General features: G+C 39.4%; 1 protein-coding gene across 2 annotated transcripts in view; it reads right to left on the minus strand.

Moving 5' to 3' along the window:
* The window catches only part of gask1a (golgi associated kinase 1A), an 84,710-nt gene that overhangs the window by 12,682 nt on the left and 53,562 nt on the right, over positions 1–18,466 (minus strand). For both annotated transcript variants that reach the window (XM_084942756.1, XM_084942757.1), the window contains exon 4: positions 3,604–3,726. In XM_084942756.1, the coding sequence (XP_084798882.1) occupies positions 3,604–3,726 (123 nt within the window). The remainder of the gene's footprint in view (positions 1–3,603; positions 3,727–18,466) is intronic.

The following is an 18,466-nucleotide window of genomic DNA, read 5'->3' on the forward strand; positions in this document are numbered from 1 at the left end:
TAGAACGTTTGCTTTTCAGTGGCAAAAGGTTTTGCAGTGGTGCAGAATGATCATAATATTGATTTAACTGTAGTCTAGCATCTTTTACTAGGTAATATTATGGTATATTTAGAGTATAGAAATAGTGCTTGAATTTGATGACAACAACATATGTGAAAAAAGCCAGGATAGGGCCACATTCACCACTGTGTAGCTTCCCTCTTCGTCCATAAACATCTGGAAACTGAAAGAGAGCAGCTGCTAAACTTTTTGGAGAAGAATGTTGTTATTTTTGTCTGATATAGGACTCTAGCTCCTCAGCAATCTTGGGTCTTAACTAACTAACAGGCCAGGATCCAGACTCTTGTACCACAAAGCCATGCTCTTGTTATAGATGCACTGGCTGTGCCTTTCCAGATGACCAGGCTGCAGACACTAATGCACCCCCATATCAGCTTTGGAAATGAGTGCTGATTACAACCTGAATGGTAACTTTCCTTATTAGTTCAGGGGATGCAGCGTCCATATTTTCCAAAAAGAAATTCAAATTTCAATTTGTCTAGTCACAGAACAGTTTTTCACTTTGCCTCGGTCCATTTTAGATGAGCTTTGGTCCAGAGGAGACAGCCAGGGTTCTGGATCATGCTCACATATAGCTTCTTTTTTAACCTCCATTTGTGGATGGCACAGCAAAACGTGTTCACAGACAGTAATTTCTGAAATGTTTCTGAGCCCTGCTCTGATTTCCATGTCAGATTCATGTCTGTTTTTCATGCAGAGCCCTCAGAGCCCAAAGATCTGAGGCATCCAATATTAATATTTGGTGTTGTCCTTTGCGCTAAGTCATTGCTCCAGCCTCCCAGGATATTTTGATGATGAAATATCCAAAGTCTTTTTTATACCCATCACATTACTGACCAGCTGCCTATCTAACTGACTTATGTGCAAAATGTTCCTCCGGCTGATGTGTTCCTTTCATTAAATTCACAATGAGAAAATATTTCAAACATCTGATATATTTTGTATGTTCTATCATTGCATTCTTTCTTTACTGACATTTTATACAGTGTGCCAACTCTTTTGGCACTGGGTTTGCAGACTTCGTGAAAAACATAAATTTTATGATAAACATTCATGTCAGCAGTGTTACTTCAGTATCAGTGAGCCTATATTAAATTTCAACATCCGCTCAGTGTTTCACAATCAACTTCCACACTCCTGGAGAACGTAGCAGAGGGTCGGACTGTTGACACTGACGCTCACGGTGAGTAGCTCACAGCAGCTAACAGGATAATGACAGCATGTGGCAGGATGAGGAAAAAGTCTGGGGCACCTTTCCCAAATATGAATGTAGTGAGTCTTCCTCATCACATTCGTGATCGTGGTGATAGCTCTCATTTAGCTTATGTGTGTGAAATCTCTGCAGTGAACATGATCGCTGTCAGGAGCACAGCGCACACCCGAGAAAGCTGAAACACAATCTGCCTTCTCCAGTCACACACATACACATCATCCCCACCTGGACATATGCATTGTGTACACTCTGCAGTCTGGAAATAAAGCCAGTGATGCTCTCACACAGTCATTAAACTACTGTACATATCTCCATTCTTAATCAGAGTCTTTATGGTTGATCATTGGTGCACGTTTACACATGGAACATCATTTTTGAATTAAGAATCCACTTAATTCCAAAATGATGGGGTTGGGGTGGCTGTAGCTCAGGAGGTAGAGCAGGTCACCAACTGATCGGAAGGTTGGTGTTTGATCCCTGGCTTCTCCAGCCTGCATGTCAAGTATCCTTGGGCAAGATACTAACCCCAAGTTGCTCTCCGATGCATCCATGGGAGTATGACTGTGTGTAAATGTCATTAGAAAGCACTCGGATTAGAGAAAGTGCTTGTGAGATTCGGTGTGATTGGTTGAATGTGGCATGTTGTATAGCGCGCTTTGAGTAGAAAAGCGCTATATAAGAATCAGTCCATTTACCATTTCAGCTTTTGTGCTCATGTTGATTTTTTTAGTACTGATCATATACAGGTAGCCTGACCATTCTCCCTCAGACTCCACAGGAAGAATAAGTGCACAGTGCACAATCCTGTGACCTGTAAAGAAAATGACATGCATGCTCCTGGTGCATTTGTGCTACCTTTAGTCTTGGCCCCTTTAAATGACGATTCCCTTCTTAGGTCATACCTGCAGATGTAGATTTCATCACCAGCGATTATCCCTGATAATGAAGGTCAAGTTGGCTTGACATAGAAGTTGGTGTTTGAGATGAAAGTGCAGATGTGCACCTGTAATCATTGATACAATCTTAAAATATCAACAGTGCTGCCCAAGGGTTCATAAAAAAGGGAGACTGGCCAAATACAAACGTGGTATGTTTCACTTTTTTATGTCACAGAACTGTCTGACTGCAACTTGTATAAAAACAACATAAAACACAGACTAATTGAGAAAATAAGAAGCGAGGAGAGCATGACATTAAAATTGATTTACCTTATCTACATTATATAGTGGAGATATAAAGCATAAGCAGAAATTGTGTTTTCTGAAGTCTTTTTTCTCAAGTTCCATCCTCAAAACTGCCCCCTGTAACTGCTATTGTTTCTTATTGAAGGAATATTGGACAATATCCGGTTGATTTAGGGACACCATTCATTTTTATATTAATATTTAAAATGTGCAGCAACATTTAATATAGCAAACTGTTTTTTTCCTCATCACTAAAGATATTCGGCACCCTTGAGAACATGCAGGCCAGAAACCCCTCCACTGCATCAGACGTACAAACAAACAGATGTCAGGAACAGACTGCTGTGTGTCACTCAGAGCGTGCAAAGATGTTCAGCTAACCCAGAGAAAGCACAAAAGCACACAACCCGACTGCTTGTACAAAAACCACACACACCTGCACTAACTTGGACTGACGGGCCGTCGTGGTGTTTTTATTGTCTTTATATTGTTCAAGAGTCTAAATTTCTGTGAAGTTCCAATGTACCTAATGTTGCTTCTTTTGTGCTGCTAAGATGTGTCGAGACTCTCTCTGCAGAGCTTGTTTCCTGCAGGAAATGCTGTGAGCTTTTATCTATTCTTATAAACAATATGAAGCACATGCAGCATAATCAGCTCCAGCTCGGTAACATCTGCCAGGCTCTGAACTCATTTTCTGTCTGTGAATACACATACATCAACACTCGGAGAGTTTAATATCCACTCCTGCTGTATCATTTAAATATAGAACCATTGTCTTTCCACGGAAGAATGACAGCAACAAATTGTTGTGTAACGAAAACTGGGGAGCCAAGGTGGTTTTTATTCAGTACATTCCCGCTGATATAATGAATAATGATCTGGCAACAACAGAAAACTGACACTTAAATATTTTTTTGATTAAATAACAATTTAGAATGGCAAGAGAAAAGCATTGTTTGCTATCACATCCATCAAACAGTGATCAGTAAAGTGGTCTGCTGACTGAAGATAACTGATTAATGTTTGCCTTGTAGTGTCTTGGGACATAAATTACTTTGATAATGGAACAAAGAGGAAACGTAAGGGTCTACTGTCTGCAGCGACTAGACAGGATGAAAAAGCATTAGGGCAGGCTGTGATACGTACCAGGATGTGAACCAGCAGCAGGTCTTTGGTGTTGGCACACTTTGCATAAAGCAGGTTCTCCACGCAGAGTTCTGCGGGATCAGGTATGAATCCACAGCAGTACCTGTCCAGCCGGTCGTTTACCTGCAAAACAAAGAACATGCAATAATAATAACCTAGAGGTTACTAACTGACCTCTGCTGCAGAGCCTTGATCTGTAAATTAGCAGAAAGTTAGCAATGCAAGAATTCTCAAACTGCTGTTATGTGGACATGCATCGGCAGAACTAAGTTTTCAGGGGCATTTGTTTGCCTTTCTGTTTGTCTGTCAACATGTTTGTGCAAAAGCTACCAGGCTGCACTTTGTGATACTCAGTAGAAAGGTCGAGTGTATGCAAAGGAAGCACGTCTCTAAAATAGTTGCTCCAAGAGTGCCCCTCAGACTTAGTGCTGCAATAATGAAGCTTGGCTAAGACAGAAATACAAACAGTCGCACTAATATAGTTTTTTTTTAGGATAAAAACTATATAGAATAATATTAATATTTAAACATATTAAATATTGCAGTGATTCAAGACAAGTGATTTGTAGTTCAGGAATTAATACAAGGGCACTGTGTAATACATGCAAATTTCCACTTTGATCTTTTAATTGTAATTTATCAAATAAAATATGATTTAAACAAATACATATTTTTTTATGACAGTAAATTAACACTGAGTGGAGGCTTTAGCTGTAGAATTATCAATATCAGATTTAAAGTAACACAATTGAATGATTATTAATTGATAGTGAATAAAACTCTGCTAACAGTTATTTACTGGTTACAAACAATTGAAATTATAATGTTTACTAATTTGTTAAGAATTCCTTTTCAGTTCAATTTATTTACAGCATCGAACAACAGCTTTCTCAGGTCACTTTATACTGTAAGATATAGACCCTATGAGCAACATCTAGCAATGGTAGGGAGGAAGTAACCAGTAATAAAACCAAACCAGTACTAAAATCTTTATTAAAAGCCCAAAGCATTTGGTACTATGAGTACTATGGAGTAGATCTCTAAACAGTATGAGAGCAAAAAAAATAGTTCAAATAACGCACATAAAAGAAGAATCTCTGACTTCGTTCTGCCCTCCTTATAGTCTGTTATTTTACATCTTACTGTTTTTGGCCAAATGATTTGGAATAAAGATCAATGCTTACAAAGGAAAAGACATGGAGCTTTGGGTTAGTCCTGCTTGCTCATCTCCCCAGCCACTTATCTGCTTCTGGCTGCTGGCCTGACAGATAATCTCATGGAGTTAAAAAATAGACTCACATTTAGTATCTGTGTTCAAAACAAGAGCAACAAGCACTGATTAGGGCTAAAAGTGAAATTCATAGCTTTGGTTATGAGACATGAATATTCTACACTGCATACTCAGTGATCGCTGCCAAAAAATATGCAAACACATTTGGTGTTATGAACAACTCAGACTATGCCTGATATTTGGGAAATGTCCAACCTAATGTGACATCTGTTTAAGTGAATTTAAATTCTACTGACATACCAGGCCAGTGCCTGAAATCAGAGTTTGGTATTATACTTCTGTTGTGTTGACTTCAGACAATGGATTTAACACAACTGAAAAAGAATAGTTGCAGATAACGTCATGTTACATGTATACAGGACAGGACTGCACTCCACACAAGCACGTCTGTGCACAGTTGTATATAAGATATAGTCATTGAAACCATACATATTGAAAAATTAAAGCATATACAAGTGCAACTGCAGATGAATTAATAGAACCTTTTAATGTTCTAGTGAAACGAGAGAATGTGGTTTCATATATTTTGAAGTTCATTCTATTTCTATGCAGCAAAGTATTTGAACACAGCTTTTACATTTCAGTGTGAAAAAACGGTGCAACTACTGTGAGAACTGCTTGTGACCTGATATTCTAAGTCCTATATTTAACTCAAATAGCTGAGGTAACTGGGCAATTTACTCAAGTGATCATGGAACTTTCCATGGAACAAAAGGTTCTCTTGGCTATTTTTTACCTGCTGCCAAGTCTCTTTTACTTCCTGTAATCTAAGCCTAGCAAGATTAGGGATGAAATCCTTCATGAAATTTTAAATAATGTGCGCTTTAACGCCTTTTAATCTTGGCCAGATAAGTGCTTTAGAGTGTGTTTCTCATTTACACATTCAAACACACCAGTGGCTGTGGAGCTCCCTTCCACAGTGGCTGCTATCAGTTGCAACCTTGGGGGATTCAGTGTCTTTACTAAGAACATTGAGCACGCAGAGAGATTAAGGACTGAACCTCCAACCCCACTACATAGTTGTGGTCAGTAGTTTACATCCACTCATCATGGGCATGAATGTTACTGCAATTTTGGGCTTTTCTTTCTTTCTTTGAACGTCTCTTTTTCCAGGATGGAATGATTGTACAGTATATATTTTTATTGACTGAATTGGGCGGATAAGTTTGAATATATTATTCTCTAATCCACAGAGGGTCAAAAGTTAGTTTTAAATCTGTTTCATGGCATTAATGTGATATAAAGTACCAGTTGAGAGACATATGTACCTAAGGTCTCAATCCCACGGGCCCAGAGATAAGTCAGGGACCTCCTGGCAACCTCTTGTTGGTAGGGAAAAATGTATTTTCTCCAGTGTGTTGGCAAGTAGCTGCTGGCTGTACACAGGTGAAATCAGTCATAAAGAGGGTGCCACATCTCCTTGTGTTTGCTTCAATTGCTAGCAGATTGCTGTGGTTGCAATTACTATGGAAGACAATCACTAGCTAACTAAAGGGCAAAAAGTGTGATGAAAAAACCTGAAACAGACATTACTTGCCTTCAGTGTGAAAGTTATGCGTTAGTGCTGAAACCAACTTCTTTCAAAAGGCGCCGCAATAATAAGCAACCACTTGCCAACTGGTAGTGGTTACCAGTTGGCAAGTGGCTGCCAACTGGTAGCAACCACTTGCTCCAATGACCGGTTTAGGCTCCAGGTCATTGGAGCCTAAACCGCAAGTGCGCAGTGCTATAGAAGTAGTTGGTAGATGGTATGGCAGGGCGCAGTGCGATGCTGGTGTAGATGGCTGCCACATGAGGGTACTGACAGTGATCATCTCAATGTAATGTTGGTTTCCCAACATTACATTGAGAGGATCACTGTCAGTCACGTTACCAGAAGTTTGAAGGTTCGTGAGTACAAGATCAATTTACAGTAAACCCAAAATTTGCAAGGTTACAAACAGTATCCATGCAATATAAATCTACATTTTTCAGGTTTCAAAAATGAGAACCTGTAGTCAACTCTCCCATTCTGCAGCTGGTAAAATGATTAACAATATGAGAGAAAACTTAGTGTAAGAGTGTAATTTACTCCCTGGTGTTGAAGGCAGAGACTGACAGAGTGAGAAACAAACAGATACAACCTTGATGAGATCTGCCTTCAGGTCAACTGCAAGGGTTTGTGTGTATATGTAGTAAGGAAGGTTTGTGTGCGTGTTCAAGGGTGTATGACTCACATGACCCTATTGCCCTCAAGTCAACAGTAGGTGAGAATGTGTGAGAGGTGATTGTGTGTTTTGTTGTGTACTAAATATGCACCTCTGCTGTTTCTTCTCACTTGTGTGCTTCTTTGAGGAGACTTCTCACCCCGTTGCCACATTTCACTCCCACACTGGAATATAGTGATTTTGAGCACAGTCCAGCAGCTTTGTGGAGACTAAGCCAATATTGACTTACACTGCCACTGAACACCAGCAAGCCTCAGAGTGAGACAGCTTTTTGCGGTCAGAGTCAACACAATATTAAAGTGGAACAAATTGTAAAGTGCATCTGGGGAGTATGATTTACTCAAATCTATTTTTCCACTGCGTGTGTCCATTTGGAACAGAGTGATACACTGCATTATCACGTGTTCAGCAACCTATTTAACATGGCAATCAGACCTTATTTTCCATTTATCCCCATTAACACTTTCCTCTGGTGCTATGTCTATTGGTGCTTTCTTCTTTCAACTTTTCAGCGTTCAGTCTCAGTGTGGGCAGCATGTACTGCTCCTTACTTTTTTCACTCTAATGAAATTTGACTTCGTGTAGGTGTTGCTCTTTCCTCTGCTTTCAGTCCACTTATTATGGTTTCACAACTCCAACTACATATTAATACTAAGCAGACTTCATAATTCTGTGCATATTCTATCCTGTCTTCCTTCCCTCACCTCAACCGGTCGCAGCAGATGGTCCCGCTCCTCCCTGAGCCTGGTTCTGCTGGAGGTTTCTTCCTGTTAAAAGGAAGTTTTTCCTTCCCACTGTTACAAAAGTGCTTGCTCATAGGGGGTCATATGACTGTTGGGTTTTTCTCTGTATGTATTATTGCAGGGTCTACCTTGCAATATAAAGCACCTTGAGGTGACTGTTGTTGTTGTTGGCGCTATATAAATAAAATTGAATTGAATTGAATATGGTCGAAACACTAAGAAACCGAATCTCATGGAAGTCCATCTAATAGTTTTTCAGGTAGGCTGGATGGCAAAAATATGAATGCTAAATTATCAGGAGAGCACTTAGCATTTTTTGCACACAATCAAAATGGTTCAAAGCAGAATCCCAGGGAGCAGACTGCTTTTTAAAAATAATTTCAATATATGTATTTCTTCTATGCTATTTACTATTTGGTACCCTGTGGAGATACAATGTACAAGCATAACATTAAAACCACCTTCCTAAGATTGTCTAGGTTCGCCTCATATATAATGAAAAGAGGTCTGTCCAGGAATCACAGCGGTTTTTTAGTGGTCCGTTTGCAGGGTGCAGCCATTGTGGTTGTGTCAAGGCAAGGGTGTTTTCTATTTTTTTGTTGCCATGTTTTTTTTTTGGAGTTGACAACGGTGGGTCCGCCTTGGGGCGGTGTTTGGATTTTCACCAGATCATCTTCACCCCTGCGGTGGTCATCAGGCTTCCTGTTAGTGGCTTCTGCTCTTAAGCTCTGTTCAGTGTTAATAGTCTCTCCCTTAGTGCTAGCTTGAGTCTAACCAGCTAACCAGCTGTGAGATAAACTCCAGCTCTACAGTTCTTGTACTGCAGCTGTTGACAGCTGGAGGGCCACTCTAACTGGAACCTGCAACAGGTGGAGAACTGTTTCATGCACCATTATGCCAAGATCACAAGTGCTGCAGTCAAGAGGGACTACAGCCAACTGCCACTCCAGATGGTGGACTTCATCCACAGGCTGAGTCTTACTAGAGAGAAATCTTGATTATATTGCTCAGTAATGTATTTGTAACAAAGTACTTTGCAAATAAAGTATATGCAGAGGAGGAAAATTAGCACTAAGATTATTTTAAAGCCCGCTTTCTGCCTATTACATGCTCAACTGCTATGAAACTTATCGAGCACATTTGCGCAGTGCATTGGGGTCATTGTAGTTAAAAATGGATGAGGAAATCTATGCGCATGAATTACCATATCATTTGTTCTTAAAATGACTGCACAGGTTTATAATTGCTAATTGAAAAAAAGGCTATGCATAATGCTGTTACATGCATCATCAGTCACTCAGAGCAGAGAACAGATTAGACACCATGAAAGTTATACTGGATTGTAAATAACAAATTCAAATGTGATAGAGTGAAGGCCAGGAAATGCATTTTGAATAACTAGTTGTAGCTTAAGAATCAAAGGGGAACCTAGTGTGATAAAAGTTGCATCGAGATTTCCAGACTGGGGAATGAGCAGTCTGAAGGCTTGGATTGAAAAAGAAAATGTCTCAAGGTGGGTATTACTTTTTTCTGCATTACTCATCATGGGGTAGGAGTATAAGCAGAGCTACATCCCTCTCCTGGTAGCCCCCAGTAGACGCATAGCCTCTCCAACATGTCCTGGGTCTGTCACAGGGTCTCTTCTCAGTTGGTCGACCTGAAAAACTTCACCTGGAAGGCATTTGTACCCACCTGTTAAAGAGCTATTGCTGTTATGGCCTAAAAACTAAAAGAGACCATTATTCTTAAATGTGTTCATTATCTCTTGCACGGGGTTATTATGATTTCTTCGTTTACACTTATTAAATACTGTCTATTAGATTTTTGAGGGTGTTGTCACACCCCCGTTTAGCCCATTTAAATCGAATTCTGGTCTTCCCCCCTTGCTGTGATTAATATGTGCAGGTGTGAACACAGTAATTACACTTGGGTGCAGACCAAAACAAACGCACCAAGACCCCTGGGAGGAGGTGCTGTAAGCTCCAAACAAACTCCAGATCGGTTCGCTTCTGTTGTGAACATTATCCGACCTCAATTTGAACCAACTACCAGACACATCTGGCCATTGAGCGGACTGAACATATTTTGGTTCGCTTGGAGTTTACGTGAAAACATTAACTCTGTGTGAAAACAAGTTACAAACAAGCTGAAAAGTTTACAAACTCATCAACTGATTCGGACAAGAGTAAATGAACTACAGGTACCAAAACACCATACGGACGATATATAAATAATATATGTAAGTGTCCTATAACATTATCTGAGTTATACCAATAACACTACAATGTAAACACTGTGAAGTTTATACATCACCAGAGGTGGGACGTAAGTACACATACCTTGTGTTATTTATGTGTAATTTACTTGAATATTTCTTTTTTTGACTTTTTTCTACACTATCTTTATACTTTCTACTCTTAACATTTTCAAAACAGACTTGTTACTTTCAGTTCAGCATATTTAGGGAGAGTTATTATTTCAGAGATGAATAAGATGAAAGCCGCAAAACCATATAATATATTTTTTTAATTGGCACGACACTGGAATGAGTGCAAATGTTCGTAAGTTATGGTAAGTAAGGTAAGTTAGCATCTAGCTAGCATTACAGAAAAGGAGCGAGCATAAAGGCAGTAATGTTTTTTTTAGGTAGAAGGTAACTTCAAATCCTTCCAGCTGCTGTATTTCACAGGGAGAGAAAAGAGAGCTAAATTCCCTCAGAGATGGAGAAAGATAACAAAGACATGAGAGGAAGAAGAGAGGTTAGATTAAAGGTAAGGACTGCTTAGAGGCATTTGATAAACTGAAAATTTAAAGTTTAGATCTAAGTCGTCAATTGTTAAATCAGATATTGGATCTCTATATGATGTGAAGTTTTTTTCATATTGCAAAATGTCTTCATCTGTTGGAGGAAAATACTCTGCAGTTCAGTGCTGGATAAACAGGTTAGATTGCTGTACTGAGACAAATTTGCACCTCACAATAATTAATAAAAAAGGCTAGAACACACTGGAGTTACTTCACTCTTAAGGTCTTCCATAAGCCACCTCTCTCCTTGAGGTGCATTTACGGAATCAAAGCCCTTTAAAGGTGGTGGAGAGGGGACAACCCCTTTTTTGGAAGTGGTGAAAGCTTACGCTGGTGCTGAAGCTTCACACAATTTTCTTTAGTGCCAGCTTGAGGAGAACTCAACATTTCCACAAACTGAATAGACAGACAACCCAAAATTTTAACCTCATGTCATTAAAATCTATGTTCACATTTTAATAAATCTCAGAAAATAAGAAAATCACCAAGCTGTTTATCTTCAGCAAGGACTATTTGGCTCTGCTCTCTGGGTATCAGACTTGAGTGATTGGCTTCAGGCTGGTTTGATCACACTGTGAAACGATTTCAGAATATAATCCGAGCCCATCAGAAACATGCTGAGCGTGCTAAGCTTTGGTCGATTTCTTTCCTTGCAGCTATAGCACAAACAGCTAGGTAGCAGTCTGAAACAGTGTACCTTTCATTTTTTTAAACCTACACTCAAATTGTTACCTTAGCCTCAGTTCCCTTATCCTACCCAGGGTGTTCTTCACTGCCATTGTATGTGTGTGAGAATATGTGTCCTTCACACTATTCTTCCTGCGCCTTTGGTGTTTGGTTCCCTGCTATCAGAGTCAAGGGAGGTGTTAAGGGAGAAGGTAGAAACAAGTGTTCAGAGGCGCCCTCATCGGCTCTCAGCAAATCAATAGGAGGCTATTAGAGCTTGGCCCTATTACAGGGATTGACATCTAGAGGGGGAGAGAGCAGCCTCATGGGTTATTCATATTCCATCCCACACACACACTGTAGATGGGTGTTAGATACACATTCCATCTGAGAGTGTGGACAGAACAAAGCAGGTCCAAATGACTATTGGACGTAGTAAAATTAGCGGCAGGATGCAGTCGCCACAGTGCAAGCAGCGCATGTCGCGACAAGCCTGACACCGAGAAGGTGACATGAAAAGAACTGAACGTAATTATTCCGTACTGTGTTAAATATTCAGTGTGAAGGCGCTCTGTATACAAAGAGTTCATCTATAGCTGGGTTTGACGTGAACGGTCTACCTTTTCTTTCTTTTTCTTCTCTGTCGTGATTCCTTTTTTAAGTGGGAGATTAAAACTGTCACTGTTCTAATTTTCCTTATATGTTGAGTTTCTTGCATCAGGTTGGTGTTATATAAGCTGTAGCTTCAACTTACACCCTCTTGGTTATTTTCTGTTATTTTCTAATTTTTTTTTACATTTCTGCAGATATAAATGTGGGGGTTTGTGGGGATAGGTTAACTGATTAATCCAAATTGCCCATAGGTGTGAATGCGGGAGTGAATGTGAGCGCGAATGGTTGTCTGTCTCTGTGTGTTAGCCCTACGACAGACTGGCGACCTGTCCAGGGTGTACCCTGCCTCTTGCCCTATGACAGCTGGGATAGGCTCCAGCGCCCCCTGCGACCCTGAAAAGGATGAGCGGAAGCGAATGGATGGATGGATGATATAAATGACCCAAATAAAAGTAAATGCTCAACATTTTACTACAGTAAAGTAGGACACCCTCCATTTGTTATGAATAGATGAACAGGTGCACACCATCTTTCCCATTATGTCATTTGCATATATATTTTTATTCATCTGTATTTGCCATGTCCCTCTTCTATAATGTCTCTGAATTCAGTCGTGTGACCCTATGCACTGCATGAAGATACCATATGCGATACGTAGTAGTAAACAGCCAGTTAATTTCAGTGAGCTTTAAAAGATGGAGACAAGAAGTAGAAAACAATGTTGAACTAGAGAACTGTTTGCAAATGTTGTGGGTTTAGTCCCACTGATAACTGATAACATGAGCATCGCCTCTAGTTAAAGAGAGTAACCCTTTGCTGCTGCAGTGGACTCAGTAATGTCATCAAGTCGTCCTGTAGGAATCTGTGGAATAAGGTTAGGGTTCCCTACATAATACTTACTTAAACAATACGTTAGACTAATCAACTGGTCTAGTACAAAGAAACCACTGTAGCTAGTATCCTAATGCTTTTATTAGCCCAGAAGGGTGGACAGCTGTCAAGACAACATGGACTACAGACATCCAAATTAATGTTTCTAGTTTGTAGTGAGGGAAGCAAAGTTAAATCAGACATTAACTTGTTTGTTTGTTCACATTCATTGCATGAGTGCCTTCCATCACCAGCTGCTCTGCACCTTTCTGTTCTTTTTCTTTTCGTTTTTACAAACGCTGCAATACACCTCAGTGAAAAATGTCAAGGTATGAAAAAACAGAGGTATCTAATAATACCTCGCCTAACTGGGGGTTTAATAATTTACTGTGTAGTACATCTGTGAGCTGGTTTTCAGAACTGCTAGAGGAATAATTACAACTTAAAATCACCACCTGTTTTTCAACAGATGTCATATTCAGTTAATCCTGTCCACAGAACGTTATATTTGATATATTTCTCTCTCCTGCATTCTAGCACTAACATACAGGCAGATTTGTAGAATTGCTGCAAATAAAATTGTGCAGGTTTAATTCTAAGAAGTTCCTGTTTATACCCGTTTCTGCACAGACAACTGTCAGCTAATGATGATGCTAGAAAAGAAGTAAAAAATATAAGGATTCTTAGGCAAATCCGACAGCTGTGGTTTGCAGATGTATGCTGTTTTGTTTCTTCTGCGTAATGCGCATGTTTATTATTTCCCATCATACATGAAACCACAGGGAATATTTTGTCCCTTGGTCTGTATTAGGCAAACAGTTTAGTTTCTTTTCTAGCCATTAGTCTTGCATTCTTGTATTGCTTCTGCTTGGAAGACATAACATAAGACAAAACTTATAATATTGATACTAATCATTATTAAAAATTACTGTGGGATTAGATACTCATTTGTAACAGTACTGATGGCAACAGAATCATCTTTGCCTACTCCGGTTGACACACAGCCCCTCCCCTCAAGTATTGAACACTTATCATAAATGTTAGCCTCACTGTGCACGTCAGTGTTAGCCACCCAACTATTAGCATTTACACAACAGTCACAAGGTACTGAAGAGTGGTGTCAGCTAGCTCATCCTGCAAAGGATGAGTAGTTGAAAATAACTTTATCAAATAGCATTCTTTTCATGTCACCTTCTCGGTGCTGTGTCTTATCATAAGCTAAAGGCTATGGCTCATAATACAAACCGGATTAAAAAAAGTTGGGACACTAAACAAATTGTGAATAAAAACTGAATGCAATGATGTGGAGATGGCAAATGTCAATATTTTATTCAGAATAGAACGTAGATGACAGATCAAAAGTTTAATCCGAGAAAATGTATCATTCCAAAGGAAAAATATGTTGATTCAAAATTTCACGGTGTCAATAAATCCCAAAAAAGTTGGGACAAGTAGAAATAAGAGGCTGGAAAAAGTAAATTTGAGCATAATGAAGAGCTGGAAGACCAATTAACACTAATTAGGTAAATTGGCAACATGATTGGGTATAAAAAGAGCTTCTCAGAGTGGCAGTGTCTCTCAGAAGCCAAGATGGGTAGAGGATCACCAATTCCCACAATGTTGCGCAGAAAGATAGTGGAGCAATAGGAGAAAGGTGTTACCCAGCGAAAAATTGCAAAGACTTTGCAGTTATCATCATCAACTGTGCATAACATCATCCGAAGATTCAGAGAATCTGGAACAATCTCTGTGCGTAAGGGTCAAAGGCGTAAACCCATACTGGATGCCCTTAAACGACACTGCACCACAAACAGGAATGCTACTGTAAAGGAAATCACAGAATGGGCTCAGGAATACTTCCAGAAACCATTGTCAGTGAACACAATCCACCGTGCCATCCGCCGTTGCCAGCTGAAATTCTACAGTGCAAAGAAGAAGCCATTTCTAAGCAAGATCCACAAGCTCAGGCGTTTTCACTGGGCCAGGGATCATTTAAAATGGAGTGTGGCAAAATGGACCAAAGAGGACAAGGACAACCCAAGTTGTTATCAACGCTCAGTTCAGAAGCCTGCATCTCTGATGGTATGGGGTTGCATGAGTGCGTGTGGCATGGGCAGCTTGCATGTCTGGAAAGGCACCATCAATGCAGAAAAATATATTCAGGTTCTAGAACAACATGTGCTCCCATCCAGACGTCATCTCTTTCAGGGAAGACCCTGCATTTTTCAACAAGATAATGCCAGACCACATTCTGCATCAATCACAACATCATGGCTGCGTAGGAGAAGGATCCGGGTACTGAAATGGCCAGTCTGCAGTCCAGATCTTTCACCTATAGAGAACATTTGGCGCATCATAAAGAGGAAGGTGCGACAAAGAAGGCCCAAGATGATTGAACAGTTAGAGGCCTGTATTAGACAAGAATGGGAGAGCATTCCTATTTCTAAACTTGAGAAACTGGTCTCCTCGGTCCCCAGACGTCTGTTGAGTGTTGTAAGGAGAAGGGGAGATGCCACACAGTGGTGAAAATGGCCTTGTCCAAACTTTTTTGGGATTTGTTGACACCATGACATTTTGAATCACCATATTTTTCCCTTAAAATGATACATTTTCTCAGTTTCAACTTTTGTTCCGTGATTTATGTTCTATTCTGAATAAAATATTGACATTTGCCATCTCCACATCATTGCATTCAGTTTTTATTCACAATTTGTTGGGACCAACTCTGTTACGGATCCGACTGACCTGGAGCAGCATCAAGCTGTGTGTTTGAGTTAAAATAGTATAACTTATCGTCCAGCGAAATTAGGGCTCGAGTCTGAAGCTGAGAAAAGTCTAACATCAACTAGAGAGAAACAGGGGCTGCCTATCTTACCAACTCTGTTTGATCAGCAAAGTATGGAGCCAGTCACCAGAAGCACAGCACCCAATGTTCTCTCTAAACTGCGCGCGTGCGCAATCTAACCTGAATTGAAATTAAAATTAATACTTTAAGCAAAGCGGCGTGGCTGATGTGGAGTGAAGCCACATTAATGACAACGTGTACCATTGGAGATGTGAGCAGGACAGACAGAACAATAGACGGAAAAAGTGTGGACTTTATACCAGTTTTTAAATTGTGTTGATAGGCCACGTAAAACCAGAGTTGTGATAAAAATATATGCAGTGTTTGTTTTTCTTCCTGAATCCTATCATTGTTTATATTTACTGCGGGAAGAAACGGTAAAAACAGCGTTTTATAAGGAAAACGCTCGAAAGCACTCTCCGCCTGTGAGCAAAACCAAAACCAAAGAACCCCACCCTTTCCTATTGGTGGAAAAATGTACCATGTCGACCAATCAAAAAATGATATGGCAACATGGCATTTAGTTGTTTAGGAAGGGGGAAGTTTTAGGAGTGACGGCGGTGTTTTGAGATGTGAGAGATTTGCGACGTTTAGCGCAAATCTTGTGTAGTTAGTGTGTAGTGTAGTCAATAGTTTTGTTGTGTGTCAGAACAATGAGGCGACTGCTGAATGTTACAGGTGTTACAGAAGTGATACATTTCCTGTTGTCAGGCCTGCAGGCATCAGGCTGTTGTTCTCCTTTATCTCATAGTGGACAGAAATTATTTTTTTGGAGTGGCACAAATAATTTGTGTGGCATCAGATTTGATGCAGAACAGCTGATTGTTCTGTAAATAGTTTGAAATGTTTATTTAAAAAAACGCCTTGGCTGCATTTTTAGGTAAAGCGCTGCAAAAAACTTTGTTTGCATAGCTCAATTACTTTTTTGAAGAAGTAACTATATAATTAAATTGCCCAACACTGTATTTTGTATTACTGTATTTTGCAGACAGAGTTGCAGGACTCTCTCCCAGACCACAGACTCATACTCATAATACAAGTCAGAGCTTTATTAAAAAAAAAAAAAAAAAAAAAAAAAAAAATATATATATATATATATATATATATATATATTTTTTTTTTTTCCCCCCAATACTACACAGGTCATGAACAAGATTTTTTTTTAAATTTTCATTGTAAGTGGGCTAAAGCAGTTAATTAAAAGTAGTCTAACATAAATGTAAATGCTGTAATTTGATTATTTTAATAAACCATGTAACTTGGATGGATTTGATGCAGGCGTGACCACAGTGCACACGTCTAATGTTGCTCACAGTGGTCCAAAGGACCGCTCAGGGAGTTTGTGTGTTCGCTCAGACACATGAAAAATTAGAGGGAACATTGACAGCACCACATTAGTCAACCTAAAAATATTAATATATTATTTTTCATATACAAAAATTACAATCGGGTAAATATTTTTTCTTTGCAGTATATCAGTCAGTTTAATAATAGTGGTTTTAATTTGTTTCATTGTTTGTACTTTTCTAAACTTATTTTTTAAGCGCCATTGTTTGTATTTTTTTGTATTTGTAACGGTATTTAAAATACAAATTTAAAATTCTAGTAACAATCATAGATCCCACCTCCCTTTGGGAAAAATACCTTTAAATACACCAACCAGACAATTTGTTACTTGCGTCGTTAACACAAATATCTAAAAAGCCACTCACATGGCAGGAAATCAATCCATTTAGGCATGTAAGTATGGTCAAGACTAAGAATCAGAATGAGGAAGAAAAGTGATTTAGTGACTTTGAATGTGGCATGGGTGTTCTGAGTATATCAGGAACTGCTGGTCCACCAAGATTTTCCAATATAATCGTCTCTATGATTTACAGAGAATAGACTGAAAAAGAGATTTTCCAAATCTGCAGCAAGTGTGTGATGCTGTTCATGTCTGTAAGGACCAAAATCTCTGACGAGTGTTTCCAGCACTTTGTCAAATCTGTGCGATGAAGAATTAAGACGGTTCTCAATGCAAAACTGGGTCCAACCCAGCACTAGCAAGATGCAGACCTTAACTGGCTAGTGAGTCTGGACAACTGTATTGCTAGCAGATGTCTTCATTAAGTGAACATAAGTAAGGTCAGTGTCAGTATGTGTAGGTGTTTTTGAATGTATGATCCTTAACTCCACCACCACAGTCTAAAAAACTTGGCACACAAACTGTGAATCCAACTCCAGCCTAGAACAATTACCCAGATTTCACATTTATTGTCACCCTGAGCACCATCAAAGCTGTCAAAAGCATGCTTTTTTTTCTTTAATTTAGTAGAAACATAATTTTCTCTGGATAATCTCAAGCGTATTTCCAGTGGTGTAAACAGGATTACTGTGGGCAGCTCTAATCTAAGGAGCCAGGCTTTATTTGCAGTCGTTGCTTTGAAGTGTGTGTGTAAACATACCAAGATATGGCCAACTGAATCCCACCTTCTTAATCAAACAGTAAACAAACAGAAATGTAGCCAGTACCTTGTAAATGTATACTGCAAGTCACCAATGCACCAGTACTGTATCTGTAGTCACGAGACATTTTCTTAAGCTCTTAAAGTAAAAATTCTCATTTGGTTCTGTGTTGTGAAAAGAGAGCTGAAAATGTCACACATTATCTATATAAACATTTATTGTTAGCCGTTACGAACCATTAATCACATTCTGTAAGCCAGTATGGCTAAGATTAGCAAACAGCAATAGCTCTCGTTCCTTGTAGGTTCACAGGTCCACATGCACCTGCAGCACTTAAACATTTAGCTGACTAGCATGCCCTTGACTCAATGAACAA

Source organism: Perissodus microlepis, chromosome 11 (assembly GCF_051167445.1).
Source record: "Perissodus microlepis isolate ML-2025 ecotype Zambia chromosome 11, ASM5116744v1, whole genome shotgun sequence".
NCBI classification, from domain to species: Eukaryota; Metazoa; Chordata; class Actinopteri; order Cichliformes; family Cichlidae; genus Perissodus; species Perissodus microlepis.